Source organism: Pelophylax lessonae, assembly GCF_965119305.1.
Source record: "Pelophylax lessonae genome assembly, chromosome: 11".
NCBI lineage: Eukaryota > Metazoa > Chordata > Amphibia > Anura > Ranidae > Pelophylax > Pelophylax lessonae.
Window position 1 is genome coordinate 191168156 of NC_138778.1, and position 15837 is coordinate 191183992.

The following is a 15837-nucleotide window of genomic DNA, read 5'->3' on the forward strand; positions in this document are numbered from 1 at the left end:
GTGCTTCATCATTAGTGTCAGTAGAAGGAATAGTGCCCCATTGCTTGTGTCAGTGGTAGGAATAGTGTCTTGTCTCAGTGGGAGGAATAGTGCCCCATCGTTGGTTGTAATGGGGGAAATAGTGCCCCATCGTTGGTTGTAATGGGGGAAATAGTGCCCCATCGTTGGTTGTAATGGGGGAAATAGTGCCCCATCGTTGGTTGTAATGGGGGAAATAGTGCCCCATCGTTGGTTGTAATGGGGGAAATAGTGCCCCATCGTTGGTTGAAATGGGAGAAATAGTGCCCCATCGTTGGCTGTATTGGGAGAAATAGTGCCCCATCGTTGGCTGTAATGGGAGAAATAGTGCCCCATCGTTGGTTGTAATGGGAGAAATAGTGCCCCATCGTTGGTTGTAATGAGAGAAATAGTGCCCCATCGTTGGTTGTAATGAGAGAAATAGTGCCCCATCGTTGGCTGTAATGGGAGAAATAGTGCCCCATCGTTGGTTGTAATGGGAGAAATAGTGCCCCATCATTGGATTCAATAGGAGAAATAGTGCCCCGTTGTTGATGTAACTGGATTTATGCCCCATTGTTAGTGTCAGTGGGAGGATTTGGTGTCTAGCATCAGTGGGAGGAAAAATGCCCAATTTGCCAGATAAAAGCAAGCAAAGGGCTGCATCTGGCCCACTGGCTGCAGTTTGTAGACCACTGGGCTAGAGGAAGTAAACAATTGGCTATAAGTGTGGTGATGTCACCCCACTTGAGCCAACACTCTGTGAATCCCTCTGCTGCAGTGACAGTTGGAACTTGTAGTCTTCTCATTCACAGATCCCAGTAAACCAATCTGTGAATGTAGAATGTTTTAGGCAGAATCACCCCCCCCCCCCCCCCGATTACCGTATATACTCTAAATATGGGTGCAACATGAAACATGGTCACAAAGGTGAACCAAGCCTTTAGGTGTTGATGTACTAGCAACTCACACTCATACAATATTTTTTCTTGGAGAAGGAAAAGCATTTATGTTTTATAGCTAAAACACTAATATGACCTGGGTTCCAGTCTTACCAAAAATTTCTCTGTAGCTTCTTGGCCAACTGCATTGCACACATCACCAAAGTTTGCTGCACAAACCTGAAAAAAGATAAAAACTTTGTTAAAGGTCATCTCCACAGATCAGCCTTCTCCACTGAAATCCTTGCCAAAAAATGCAAAAGAGAGTTTTTTGTTTCTATTAGAGAGGGGGGAATTCCTACACAGAAGTCAGCAACACACAAAGAGTTGAATCAATCCTACAAACATCAGCAGCTGAATATTGTCCACATTTTGGCAAACTTGAACCTGGTTCAAACACGATATTGATGCGTAGAAATCACACGCATACACGTAAGACATCATGCCACCTATTTTCCCATACCTTGCGGACTTGAAAGAGCTTGCTGTCGCTGCAGAGCTCGCAGAATCGCGGCAGTAACATCTGTTCTGCGGTCTGCCTGCCGAGCATAGAGATCATCTTACAAATAATCTGGGAGGACGAAAGAAAAGGTTTATTCCACCAGACTGATCTGGTCATATTAACATAAGTGATACATTTTGGCTTATCTGAATCCTTTTATCTGTGAAAAAGTGTGGTGCTATTGCTGCAGTATGACATCATAAGGAGAGCTAGAACTTTGGTATTAAAGTCCTGCTTCCTTTTCCCAGGCCCACCTGAAGGGCTAAACTGGGCCAGATAATCAGCTTACATTGGAGTCCTTTCTCTGACATGTGAAGCAACTACTCTTTCCGTTATGTCAACTAAAAAAAAAAAAAAAAAACGGGTTGGGGCCTGATCAGCTGCCTTCATCTCTACAGCCTGTGTCTCAGAAATATAAGTAACCTGCAATAAATGCAAAAAACAGGACGGTTCAATGGCCATACTGAATTTCAGCATTATAGCTGCATTCACATGTACAATTAATAAAGAGCAACTCTGACATGGCCACACCAGGCTGAACTTAGCTTTCCATTTATGTTATTATCCACTTAAGGATCAAGCCTATTTCTGACACGTTGTTTACAAGTTAAAATCAGTATTTTTTGCTAAAAAATTACTTCGAACCCCCAAATATTATATATATATATATTTTTTTAAAAAATAAATGGCGGTCGTTGTGTTATCACGCGGTATTTGCACAACGGTCTTTTAAACGCAATTTTTTGGGAAATGCATTTCAATGCATTTAAAAAAAACTAAACAGTAAATAAAGTTAGCCCAATTTCTATGGAATATATTGAAAGATGATGTTAGGCCGAGTAAATAGATATCTAACACGTTACAGTTTAAAATTGTGCACTGGTAGAATGGCGACAAACTATGGTACTTAAAAATCTGCATAGGCGACGCTTTAAAAATTTCAACGGTTACCAGTTTATAGTTAGAGGAGGTCTTTTTCTAGAATTATTGCTCTCGCTCTGGCGATCGTGGCAATACCTCACATGAGTGGTTGGAACACCATTTTCATTTGCGAGCGCAACTTATGTATGCGTCTTCTTTCATGCGCGAGCTCACGGGGGCGCTTTAAAAATATTTTTTTTTCCTATTTTACTTTTTATTTTTAGCAATGTTTTTTTGAAAAAAAAAAATAATAATCTGATCACTTTTATTGCGGTCACAAGGAATAAACATCCCTTGTGACAGTAATAGGCAAGGACAGGTACACTTTTTTTGGAAGGATCAGGGGTCTAAAAGACCCCAGACCCCTCCACTGCACTTCAAATGCCGAAATCGGCGATTCTGAATATTGACAGGTTTTTTTTAATCCGTGCCGATAAGCAGCCGACGTCACTTCCAGGTTACTACATCGGAGACCCAATCAAAGCCGAACCCGGCTTTGTTCGGGACTTCTGCCACAGGAGGCCAGGGAAGGCGGTGGGAAGGCTCAGCAGCCGCTCGGCCATTATCTCCTGAAAGCCGACCTCCAGCTCTAAAAAACGGTACCGGGTTGATGCCTGCAGCTATCATCCCGGTACAACCACTTCTACAAGCCGACATACAGATACGTCAGTTTGCGAGAAGTGGCAATTTCAACAGTTCCCTATGTATTTCTATTTAATTGCAATCATTGGACTATTGCAGTGCTACACCGGCTGAAGAATCTTGGATGTCCTGGGAAGAAGGCCATTAAATAAAAGAGACGTCACCACGCACGCCGGAAGTGCTGTGGCAGTTATCTTAAACTGTTACTAAACCCAAGACCCTGCATTCACTATATGTGGTATCCCACAGTACACAGAAATGCAAAAGATTTAGGAAATAATGGGATTTTCGACTTACCGTAAAAGCCATTTCTCTGATGTTCATTGACGGACACAGCTCCGTTGGGTTATACTGCCCCCTACAGAAGTAGGACACCAGGAAAAAGCTTGACTACGCGTATGGGCAGTCCCAGGGGCTATACACCTACTCTCAACTATAGGCACTCAGTTTGATTACAAGCAGTGTCAGAAGAAAACAAACTCCACAGAGGGGTGGGTGCTGTGCCCATCAATGAACATCAGAGAAATGGATTTTACAGTAAGTTAAAAATCCAATTTTCTCTTTCGTTCATTGATGGACACAGCTCCTGATTCTTCTTAACGATTGGGATGTCCCATAGCAGTGTTAAAGCATGAGGGGTGGGAAAACAGCAGAAAAAAATTCCCAAGGCTAACCATAGCCAACCAGGTAACATGGAGCTCAACCATAACTGGAGCTCGCCTGAAAAAAACAATACGCCCTCAAAGAAGATCAGGTCCTCTAAACAGTAGCCTGCAAAACCTTGTGGCCAAGAGAAGCATTCGCAGATGCCAACACATCCACTTTATAAAAACTTTGTGAAAGTGTGTACAGACAACCAGGTGGCCGCCTAGCAACCCTGCATCGCTAATGCCTGATGACGGAAGGCCCAGAAGGCACTTAGGGCTCGGAGGAAGGGAGCATGTCTCCCGAAATGAGTTAGAGGTCCAAGCACAGGGACGTGTCCTTTTCCACATAGGGGTGGATATTTGATATGCGATTTTACTCTTCATTTTTTGTGAGTATGTTTTTGGCTTTTGATAAACTTTTTAAAGGTGTCGAAGGGTAAAGCACTAGGCGTTTGCGCCTCCTTTCTTGTCTGTAGTCGGAGACTCTGCTTGCAGAAGAATATCATCCAGGTACACCAGTACCCCGATCCCTCCACTGACGCAACAATCCTAGTACCGTGGCCAACACTTTTGTGAAGACCCGAGGAGCGAGGCGAGACAAAAGGGTACACAACTGATCATGCTCCTCACCCATGGCAAAGCAGGGGAAGCGCTGTTGACTGGCACATTTTGGAATGTGAAGGTATGCACCCTTGATGTCGATAGAAGCAAGAAAATCCCCCTGATGTAGGGACGCCATTCGGAACTTCTGTACCCGCACAAAGCAGTTTAGTGCCTTGAGGTCTAGAAGTGGACGTACCTGCATTCCTTCCTGAGAAATCTAAAGAGGTTTGAGTAAAATTCCTGAAAAGTCGGAACCGGGGCAATCCTCCCTTGGAAGTAAAAAGTCTTCCACTGCCCCAAAGAGACCTCGTCGGAAGGGAAGAACCTTACCAGAGGATAAGACCGAAACTCGATCTTGTAGCTGGGCCAAATGACTTTGTGGACCCACCTGTCCAGTACCAGGGAGGTCCATGGATCCGGGAAACCAGCAAAGATGTTCCCCCATCCCAGATATGGGTGGGGATGCTCCTTCATGCAGAGGAAGCCCTGTCTGCAGGTCTGGAAGAGCCTTCTCGTGGCTTGCCAGACCAGGTCCTCTTGGAACCTCCAGTGGAGGCCCTGAAGAGCTTTGATCCCTTGTCTTCGGACCCTGAGGGACCAAAAAACCTCTTATGAGCCGAGAGGAATGGCCCACGTCTATGACTGGGCTGCTTACCCTTGGTAGCCTGCTGAAGACAAGTATTCTTCACCCCTGTGAGACCCTTAATGATGGGTCCAAAGGAAGCTCCAAACAGGTAATCCCCTACAAAGGGGAGATCAGATAAGGCCTTCTTAGAAGTCTGGTCCGCAGACCAGAATTTCAGCCAGATAATACGCCAAAGGACCACAGCTGATACAGCCAGCCTAGAAATCAATGAAGCCGCATCCAAACAGGCTTTACAGAGAAACTGTAGCCCCTGGACTAACTGATCCAGTAGCTCCGCAAAGGCAGGGGGAAGCGGTTTCCCCTCTAGGTTTCGGCGTAAAAGTTTAGCCCATTCGGTCAGAGTTTGCAACACCAGGGCAATAGTAAATACCGGCCTAAGTGCCGAATCAGCCACAGTGAACATATGGTGGGCCAGAGCCTCCGCTCTCCTATCAACTGGATCTTTAAAGGCCGGGGACTCCTCAACCAGAATTAAGGTAGCCATCCACTTTTTAAGCAGGGAATCCTAATAAGGATACCGCATAGCAAAACGCTTAGGGACCACAAGAGTGCATTTTGGACAACCCAACTGTTTTGTGACAAAGTTGTCAAAGTAAGCGGGAAAGGGGAACACCACTGCCACTGTGGAGGGCCTGTGGTGCCGAAAGGGATCGGCGTCTCCAACGCAGCAACTCATATGTTTAAAATTTTACGCACTGACAATCAATGCATCCACCAGCGCCTTTTAATGCGTGGCTAGAGGAGCAGAGGAATCATTATCACTTTCTAAGCACTCAGGGTGCGTAGACGCAGACCCAGTAGGGTGACTCCTGTCCGCGGTGGCAGAAAAAGATTCAGGATCTGATGAGCCAGATGAGGCAGGGGAAGGTGGGGGACGCTATATACTAAGCTCCTTAAGAGCATGTGGCAAAAGCCAACTCAAAACCTCACCGAGGGAGGGGAAGATCCACAGTGACCACCGAAATTTTACAGGGGCTGGGGGGAAGGAGGGGAACTCAGGGGTCCCACCATCCCAGGGAGGGGCCCATGTCCACCCCAAACCCCTCCAGGGGAAGAGGAGGGACAGCTACTTACCATACCAGGAAACACGGTGGGCAATGCTCTGGACAGACCACCGCTCCATCAGAATGGGGAGGGCTGTTGGTCATGAGGAACGCTGCAATCCAGGGCGAGGCCAGGTCATATGCTCCCTCGCAAGACGTTTAACTCGCAGGCCATCCCCCCGTCCACAGTAGGGCTATGTCCCAGCCGACCTAGCGCAGAGCTGAGGCCTGCGCGCTCTGACCAGACTGGGGGGACCCTCTTGATCTTGTAAAAAATATCCAGTCCGTCACCTAGCGTGGCAGTTGATTGTAGATTCTCACAGAAACAAAATAACAAAGATAGGAAAATATTCAGTTTAAAAAGGAAAAAAATTGCCAGGAACAGAGATCCCAGCAAGGAACTAGGTCCTTACTCCTGACAAGGCAGAAAAAAACTGAGCGCCTATAGCCGAGAGTGGGTTTACCCCCTGGGACTGCCCAGAGGCAAAGTCAAGCTTTTTCCTGCCTAGTGTCCTACTCCTGTGGGGGCAGTATAATCCAATGTTCAAGAAGAATCAGGAGCTGTGTCCGTCAATGAACGAAAGAGGAATAAACCTTCTAAATACCTTTTTTCATCAACAGTTAGAGCAGTCTTGTGTTCTATCAGTGTCTGGTTAAAGCTTGCAGTTTTCATTCTATTCTGACTGTCCTATAAGGCTGCAGGACCCCTGACCCGCTGTCTGGACAGTGCTGATCACATGCATTCTCCCAAGGAAAAAAAAACTCTCTAGCAATACACACCAAACTGAGCATGTGCAGCTTGTCCCCTAGTCTCTGTTCTATCAGTAGATGGTTTGGGGACTGTGGAAAAAGGAGAGGAACAGAGAAGACAGGATCAAACAGACTTTTTACACAATGCAGAGGATTAACCCCTTAGGTTCCACAGTGAGTATAACAAGCATGGATTACTGCATATACAGATGGATTTTACTGTTGTGGGTTTAGTACCGGTTCACACTAGTGCGGCTGCGGCGATCGCATGTAATGTCGGAGCGCACTGCTCCTTCATTACATGCGATCAGCTGTGCGGTGCGAGTTTAGCCATACACTTTGTATGGCTAAATTCGCACCGCACCCGCAGCAGACGCACAGGACCCTTTTTTGCAGCCGCATCAGGATCGGATCGCATAGTAGTTCACACAGTGCAATCCGATCCTGTTCGAACTGTAAGATCGCACTGCGATATGCGATCAAACTGGGGGTGTCGTTAAGATTACATTGACACCCCCAGCGTATTGCATATGGCAGTGTGAACTGCCAGGGGTGCGTTTGCGATGCGGGAAAAGGCTGCGAATTCGCAACCTTCCCGCATCGCTTAAGTGTGAACTGGGGCTTACAGGCTTCGATCAAGCATTTGTTTGTAAGTGAATGTGTGTACAATAAATACTGAATTTTAGTGATACTGCTGCATTATGGGCCCTTTTTAATAATTTTACATGAAGGAGTCCTAATACAGAGGAATAGAAGATCAGGAGTGCTGATGGCAAGATTTTTTTTTCATGGATTACAATACACATGGTGGAGTTATGTCTTGGTTAAAAGGAATATACACGTTTATAAACGCATTTTTTGTGAGTAGCACAGATTACACTTTGTGAAAACCTTTTTTTGCAGGGTCACACTATGCGTTCAAAACTCCTTTTTTGGGAGCTTCGGACACTCATTTGGAGAAAAGGGAGGAATATCTTTCTAGAGAGGATATAAAGGCACAGAGTAGAGTTACATTGGAGTCTTATAAAAGGCTGTTTTGGAAAATTTGTAGGGTAAGGGTGTATATATAAGAACGCATTTTTGTTTTATTGGAGACGCTTTGATAATTTTTGGATGTAAGCACATTATAAGAATACAGTTGGTGCACATGTGGAGCACTACTAAAGACCCTAAACCAGTGAGGGTGGTGTTCTATATTGGACTATAAGCGGTTCAAGATTCATGGGAAAAAATTTCTATGGACTGGGGTGTGAAGGATTTTAATAGTTAGCGATGACTTTATATTTGTCATCGCTAACGGATTGCCTGCTCTGGTTCACCACACTCTGCACACCATTCTTGCTCTGTGCTGTGTGGTTTACTGAATTCAGCTGTCAATGATGAGTCATGCAGGGGTTTTGTGACCCGCAGCAGTAAAGAATGAGACTCCTACACGGCATCAAAAGTATGCAGTATGAATGTGCTTGTGCAAGCATGCTCAGGAGAACACCAACTCACGCCTACCCCTTTCACTTACATTCACAGCTTCCACTTTGAATTCGTCATCATTCTCGGGAGAGGAGAGTTCCAGCAGTATAGGGCACACTCTGTATTCGAGGTCACTCTGGTCGATCAGCTCTTGCTCCAGCAGGATCAGCAGGGCTTCCTGGCTTGCCTTCCTCACCTAGGAACCAGAGATAGAATGTTTCAGCTATTCTGCAATTGGCAGCTTCTACTCTTAAAGTGCAACTCCAGCCAAAAAGGTTTTTGCTGCTGCCTGTGATCTTGTTATTGAATAGGAAAATGTACAAATGGTATCATATAGTGACAGCTGTCAAAGCGGAAAAAGGTAATTAAAAAAAATCTCCCTAATGGGGGAGAAGAGTACAATTAAAACTTGACACATGCTCCAATCTGTCCCCACCCTATCCACATCTAGAAAAAAATTGTATTTTCCTACAGCTTACCTGTAAAATGCTTTTCTTGGAGTACATCACAGGACACAGAGCAGCCATAATAATTACTATCTGGGTGATACGCCACCAATAAGTGAATGGACACTGGCAACGAAAAAAGACAGGAAGTCCCCATCTATATAACCCTTCCCATACAAAAAGTACCTCAGTTTTGTGGCAAGCAATAAACATCCCAGACAAGAGAGGAGGGACCTCTGTGTCCCGTGATGTACTCCAAGAAAAGGATTTTACAGGTAAGCTGTAGGAAAAATCCAATTTTCTTTATCGTACATCACAGGACACAGAGCAACAATATTAATTACTATCTGGGATGTCCCAAAGCAATGAAGTTGAGGGGAGGGTGGAGACTAAATATGAAAAAACCGCCATCAGACTGAAAAGATCTACATAGCTGCCTGTAGCACACTGCGGCCAAATCCTCCCGGGTCCTAACATCCACCTGATATCATCCAGTGAACGTATGTACTGAAGACCAAGTAGTGGCTCTGAAAATCGGAGCCATAGGAGCTTGATGGCGACATGCCAAGAAGCATCTACTCTTTGGTAGAGTGTGCCTTTGCCGGAAAAGGTGGAACCTTCCCCTTTAAACCATATACCTGGATAATGACCTGGGGAATTCACTGAGAAATTGTAGACCTAGATGCTGCCGGTCCTTTCCTGGGCCCTTCTGGCAGCACAAACGAAAGGTTGGTCTTCCGAATCTGAGCAGACATCTTCAAACAGACCTTAAGGCTCCGTTCACACTACGGCGCCCCGAAGCTGTGACCCATTTACGGGGATGACACTTCCTGGCCTCACACCAAGAAATGTAAGACTTCCAGACCCTGTAATAAATGCCCCTAGAGACTGGTTTCCAAGGGTTTATCACGGTAGAGACTGCAGGACCAGATATACTCGCTCCCTCAAAATCCAGGCTTCAATAGCCAAACTGTCAAATTTAGAGATTGTAAAGCAGGGTGGAATATCAGACCCTGAGAGAACAGGTCCGGACGCAGTGGAAGAACCCATGGCCTCCCGGAAAAGGTGGAACCTTCCCCTTTAAACCATATGCCTGGATAATGACCTGGGGAATTCACTGAGAAATTGTAGACCTAGATGCTGCCGGTCCTTTCCTGGGCCCTTCTGGCAGCACAAACGAAAGGTCGGTCTTCCGAATCTGAGCAGACATCTTCAAACAGACCTTAAGGATCGGTTCACACTACGGCGCTCCGACTTAGGGGGCGACCTGTAAAGTCGCATGCACCCCGACCTCGGCACGACTTGCACGGACTTCATAAAATTAATGTCTATGCAAGTCGCTCCAGGTCGCCCCAAAGTAGTACAGGACCCTTCTTCTAAGTCGGAGCGACTTGCATCGCTCCTATTAGAACCGTTCCTGTACTACACTATGGGACGCGACGGTGCGTGACTTGTCAGGCTGACCAAGTCGCCTGACAAGTCGTACCAGTGTGCATGGAGACTAAATGTACGTACTACAATGAGAGAATGTAACCACTTTTCCTCTGCTGTTTGAGGATTTGGAAAGAAGGAACGAAGAACAATGTCCTGATTCAAATGAAAAGCAGAAACAACCTTTGGCAAAAACACTGGGTGTGGACGTAGAATCACCCTATATTGATGCAAGATGGCAAAAATGGCTCCTTCCAAGAAAGAGCCGCTAACTCCGATACTCTTCTAAATGAAGTTACTGCAACCAAAAAGACTAACTTTCTGGTCAAAAGAACCAGAGGAATATGCCAAATATGTTCAAAGGGCGGTTTCTGTAGAACTGCCAGGACCAAATTTAAATCCCAAGGACACAACGGTGGCCTAACTGGCAGAAGCATACGTAGCACCCCTTGTATAAAGGCTTAGACCAAGGAATGTGAAGCAATCGGTCTTTGAAAAAAAGACTGACAAGGCTGAAATTTGACCTTTAATAGTGCCTAAGGCTAGCTTTATATCTACCCCTACTTGCAAGAAGGCTAGCATTCTCCCGATGATATATTACGGGGATGACACTTCCTGACCTGGCCTCACAAGAAATGTAAGACTTTCAGACCCTGTAATAAATGCCCCTAGAGACTGGTTTCCTAGGGTTTATCACGGTAGAGTCTGCAGGACCAGATATACCCCGCTCCCTCAAAACCCAGGCTTCAATAGCCAAACTGTCAAATTTAGAGATTGTAAAGCAGGGTGGAATATCAGACCCTGAGAGAACAGGTCTGGACGCAGTGGGAGAACCCATGGCCTTCCCACTGCCAACCTTAGAATTTGCGTGTACCAAATCCTCCTGGGCCAAGCTGGGGCCTGGATGCCAACAGATCTACGTCCAGGACCCCCCCAGCATTGACAAATTATTGCAAAGATCTTGGGATGTAAGGACCATTCCCTTGGAAACATCTGCTGGCGACTCAGAAAGTCTACCTGCCAGTTCTCTATTCCTGCAACGAAAACCTCAGACAGGAATGGAACAAATTTCTCCGCCCAGGATAATATGTGACCCACCTACTTCTGGGCTGACTGACTCTTGGTGCCCCCCTGATGGTTGATATAGGCCACAGCCATGGTATTGTTGGAGTATACCCTGACAGGGCAACCCGAAAGTCTGGGAGTCCAGTACCTTAATGCCCGAGAAAACCACTCGGATTTCCAGGTTATTGATGGGAAAGCTCCTTTCTAACCAGGACCATTTCCCTTGGACAGTGGCTTCCTCCAGAACTGCTCTGCAGCCAGAGAGACTGGCATCTGAAGTCACCACCTTCCAGACTACTGGGAGAAAGGATTTCCCGCTCTCCAAATTCCTGGCTACAAACCTAGACCTCGGTACCAGAGACATGCGACAATCTAGGGCCTGGATTTTTTTGCTCGAGGCTGACAGAATGTTGTTCTGTAAAGGTCTGGCATGGAATTGGGAATAAGGAACAGCTTCGAATGAGGAAACCATCTTCCCTAGCAACCTCATACTTCTAAGCCATTTACAGCTACTTCTTCCACATCCTCAATCCTGAACTAAAACAGGGGGGCTCAGGTGAGGGGGATCTATCACGTTTTCTCCCTCCTTGTGACACTGAAGCAATCATATGCCAGAATTTTTTTTTCCTCAAGGCCGGCTAAAGCTGATGCCAAATCGTCCTTAGTGACATAGGCTGAGACAGAAGCACTAGAAGTGGCTCCTATGCCAGACAACCGTAATGGCTCAGATTGGCCAGTCGCCACTGGCCTCTCAGGGGAGGCTAACACAGAGGATGCATGGCTAGGATCTTCCAATCCTGATGGCGGCACACTTGTGCCCCTTCCCGCTGTGCCCCCCCACTACTTTTCCGGGAAAACATTGCACCAGACAAGAAAACTTGAGGTACGTACTTTAGTGTACTCAAAGCTTGTGCCAAGCTGTAACAGCTTATTACACACAACACAGTTATCCCAAAGCAACAGAACCTGTCAGTGCCTGTAAACATCCACCCACAGTGACTCACGCACCTAGCTGCAGCTGATCTGTGTCCTATCCAGCTTCTGAAAGAATCTCACGCTGCCGGGAACACTCAATAAATGCTGCACCGTTTCCAACCCTTTACTGCACATGTGCGGCGTGCTACGTGCACGCCAACGCATCAAGGACATGCCCCCCTCCAGGTCTACGTGCACGCTCTTGCTTGTAAATGGGCTGAACTTGCGCGTAATCTCCTGCCGCAGGGGTGGTCACCAAATTGCTCCCTAAACCTGAGCCACAGAGGGTAAGCGGATGCGCGAGCGGGATGTACAAAGTCCCGCTGCCTGCCAAGCATCAGGGGGGTTGAGAGCAGAAAAGTTTAAGGCATCCAAGGTATACGTGCCACAGGTGAATACACATACTGCCTCTAGAGGAGACATAAAACATGGCACCTGGTATCGGGACTGTAGCATAATCTTTTTTCTTCTTCTTTAAAAATATGGAGAGCTTCTCCAACCATGACCATCACCTCGAAGACACTGGCGAAAAAACGGAAGCACTTCCTGTATGGGAGGGGTTATATAGAGGGGGACTTCCTGTCTTTTTGGTTGCCAGTGTCCATTCACCTATAGGTGGCGTATAACCCAGATAGTAATTATTATGGCTGCTCTGTGTACGATAAAGAAAAAAACTTTTGAGTTTTATTAAACAGTGGACATCAATCAGGTCTTTCCTCATGGTGCCCTAGAATTCTGGATATTTGTTACTTCCCTGGAGCCTTCTTGGCACTTTGAGAGGCTTAAAGAGGTTCTAAAGGCTGAAGGTTTTTTACCTTCATGCATTTTATAAATACTTGCCTGAGCCCCAATACTTGCCTGAGTCACAAGACAATTATGGATTCCATCATTTCTGGCATCACTTCAGTGTCACCTTCTGATTGTTCTGCCTTGAGCAATTTTGGCTTTTGTCCCCCTACGCAGCATAGGTCAGACATTTCAAAGTCTATAAGACATTCCCCCCACACCAAAACACAGGGAACTGAAGAAGGACTGGTCATATGCAAATTGCCATTCATAGGTGTGCATAGGTGTGCACCCCAAAGCTCAAACACACATGCCTTTCTCTGCAGCCTCAGCTGCACTGGACAGTGAATGAATGCTCTGTGCTGAAAGGCTTCATGTTCATTCACAAACTGAAGCATAGTAAACACAGATTATCATGCTTCAGTTATGAATGAACACAGTGAGCTAGTGTGTTCATTTAGAAAAGAAAGGGGCTGGTAAATTACAAATTTTTCTAGTCCCTCCCCCCCTCTCCATCTTGAAACAGGGAAGCAAGCAGCACTTCAGGGACAGGTGGCCAACATGGGAGGAAACCCGGACAGTAGGGGGAATCAGCAACGCACATAGGATTTAGGGTGTGCCAAGGCACACCCCCTTGCACGCACCTATGTTCCCAGATTAGCTCCATTTTCAGTAAACCCTGTACACACACCATTAATTCAGCACCGGTCACAAAGGTTTGATATATCCTCAGGAAGGGGTTAAATAAACCCTGCTAATGTTTTTTTGCTCATTCTATGACCATTCAGCGTTACACTAGATGCACATGCATGTGATAATGAGAAGCAAAGCAGCTTTCACTAAAAAAACCACACCAAAATATGACACCTGTCAAACCTATAAAACCTGGATAGATTCAGCAACCCCGATGACAATGGCCAGACCTCTCTCCGGAGCAATCGATGAGAGATCTATACATCTTAAGTCTCCCTTACACTAAAGACAGGTCAGGCAGAGGTCAGTCTGGCAGGGTGTTTACAGTGGAAATTTTTACAATGCCTGCTTGCACAGACAGGCAGACATTCTACATCAAGTTCCCATTGAATACTGCACCCGAGGGATAAAATAACTTAGGAGTTGCCCTGTTAAGCTTCACACTCACTAGGAACACGTCAAGAAAAGTGGGCAAACCGGTTCTCGCTTGCGCATTACTGGGATGCTCTAACGCTCCCCTCCGTGCATGAAAATGCCACACCGGTTCCTGGAAATCTGAAGCATAGACGTACTGAATATGACATTGTAAAGTCACCCACAGCATTCAATCGCCTTTCATTGTTCTGTTGCTAAAGTATAAACTGGTTGGTTATCATGGGCTAAGAGCTGACCTAATATTTAAAGCCCAACTGTTTAGTTTGAGAGCTATTATTTTTATGTGCTTGCACAATTCCTCCTGTAATGTTTGTAAATAGTTTAAGGTGTGTCTATAAATGGATAATACTAAATACCATCTATTTAACAAATTGGTACCAACGTCCCCATATTACATATTTGGACAGATATAGCTCTGAATACTCAAAGCTCTCGCCAAAGCGAGAAAAGGTGAGAGCTGGAGACCAGGGAATGGGACTTTAAGGGTACCAAATAGAAATTAGATATACACCAAAATGTATAAAAATATCAAAATTTATATTTTATACATTTTGGTGAATATCTAATTTCTATTCGGTACCCTTAAAGTCCCATTCCCTGGTCTCCAGCCCTCACCTTTTCTCGCTTTGGCGAGAGCTTTGAGTATTCAGAGCTATATCTGTCCTCCTGTAATGTTTACTAAATGTATCTTAAAGTGGAACTTCATTCTCCCAAATAACATTGACTATTTTAAATCCTTATGCTGCTAGCATTAGTAAATAGATAGGAAAGTATATTATATTTACGTGTTTTAACCTTGTTTTTTTTTACATTTCTTCAGTTACTTCCTGGTTTCCAGGCCTAGGCAAATGATGTCATACTTCCCAGGAGTCTTCAGGAAGGGATAACGCAGCTAAGCACACCCTCCCATCACATGCCTGAGCCAAGGGCAGATTGTTTTTAGGAAGTAAATGCTACATGAAACATATCCCCTTACTCAAAATGGCAACGGCCACAAATGTTAGTGGTTGTTTTGCAAAGTGATTTCTCAGCAAAATAAAAGCACGGAGACATGGATGGATGGGTGGGTTTGCTTTGAATATTGAAAATGATATAGTGTTTTTGGTTTGTGGTGCTAAGTAGCGTAGTTCTGCTTTAACACCTAAGAGCAGATTAAAATCAAAAACACAAAAATCAGCACAAGGGACACCGCTTACAGTCAGTCGGATGTGTCACTTGTGCCGATTCATCTTCAATTAGTGATAATCTTCCTTCATCCTAGTCCCGACCTCACCCCATCCCACCCCACCCCAATCTTCCAGTGCAGCAGGGGTAATACAACCAAGGGGCAGTTACATGTTCTCAACAAGAGTACCTGCCTATGCCCGCCATTTCCATCCAACTTCTTCATTCACAGAAGATGCGCTACAACCTCTATGAATGAAACAGGATCTAAGAATAGAGGACAGGTGGATGACTAATAGGTCTGTCCCTTCCATTCACAGAACCTGTAGCACGGCGTCCATGAAGGACAGAACTGGACGGAAAGGGCAGGCTCTTTTAAATAAAATCCCGTGACAGCCCATTCGTTGTATTAACCCCCTCTGCACCAGACCATTTTAGCATGCAGAGGTTTTGGGTGGGGGGACAGGACAGAGGAAGATTTTCACTAACAGTAGAGGAATTAGCACAAGGGAGACTTATACTGATTACTGACTGAACGTTATGTCTCTCTATGTGCTTTATCAGTTTGTGATTTTGGCTGCACTTAGGCTTTACTTGCATTTATTCTATCTAAATGGTATTTGTGGAAGGAGGTTAGGTCGTGGGAGAGTTTGAAGTCACAGTGGGGTTCTGAATTTCCACAG

At 45.6% G+C, this 15837-nt stretch overlaps 1 protein-coding gene across 1 annotated transcript in view; it reads right to left on the reverse strand.

Annotated features, from left to right (window-relative positions):
* The window catches only part of LOC309566312 (serine/threonine-protein phosphatase 4 regulatory subunit 1-like), a 106834-nt gene that overhangs the window by 40198 nt on the left and 50799 nt on the right, over nucleotides 1-15837 (reverse strand). The window contains exons 6-8 of the mRNA XM_082271419.1: nucleotides 8209-8355; nucleotides 1402-1509; nucleotides 1053-1118 (exon numbers count right to left, since the gene is read on the reverse strand). Of these exons, the coding sequence (XP_082127545.1) occupies nucleotides 1053-1118; nucleotides 1402-1509; nucleotides 8209-8355 (321 nt within the window). The remainder of the gene's footprint in view (nucleotides 1-1052; nucleotides 1119-1401; nucleotides 1510-8208; nucleotides 8356-15837) is intronic.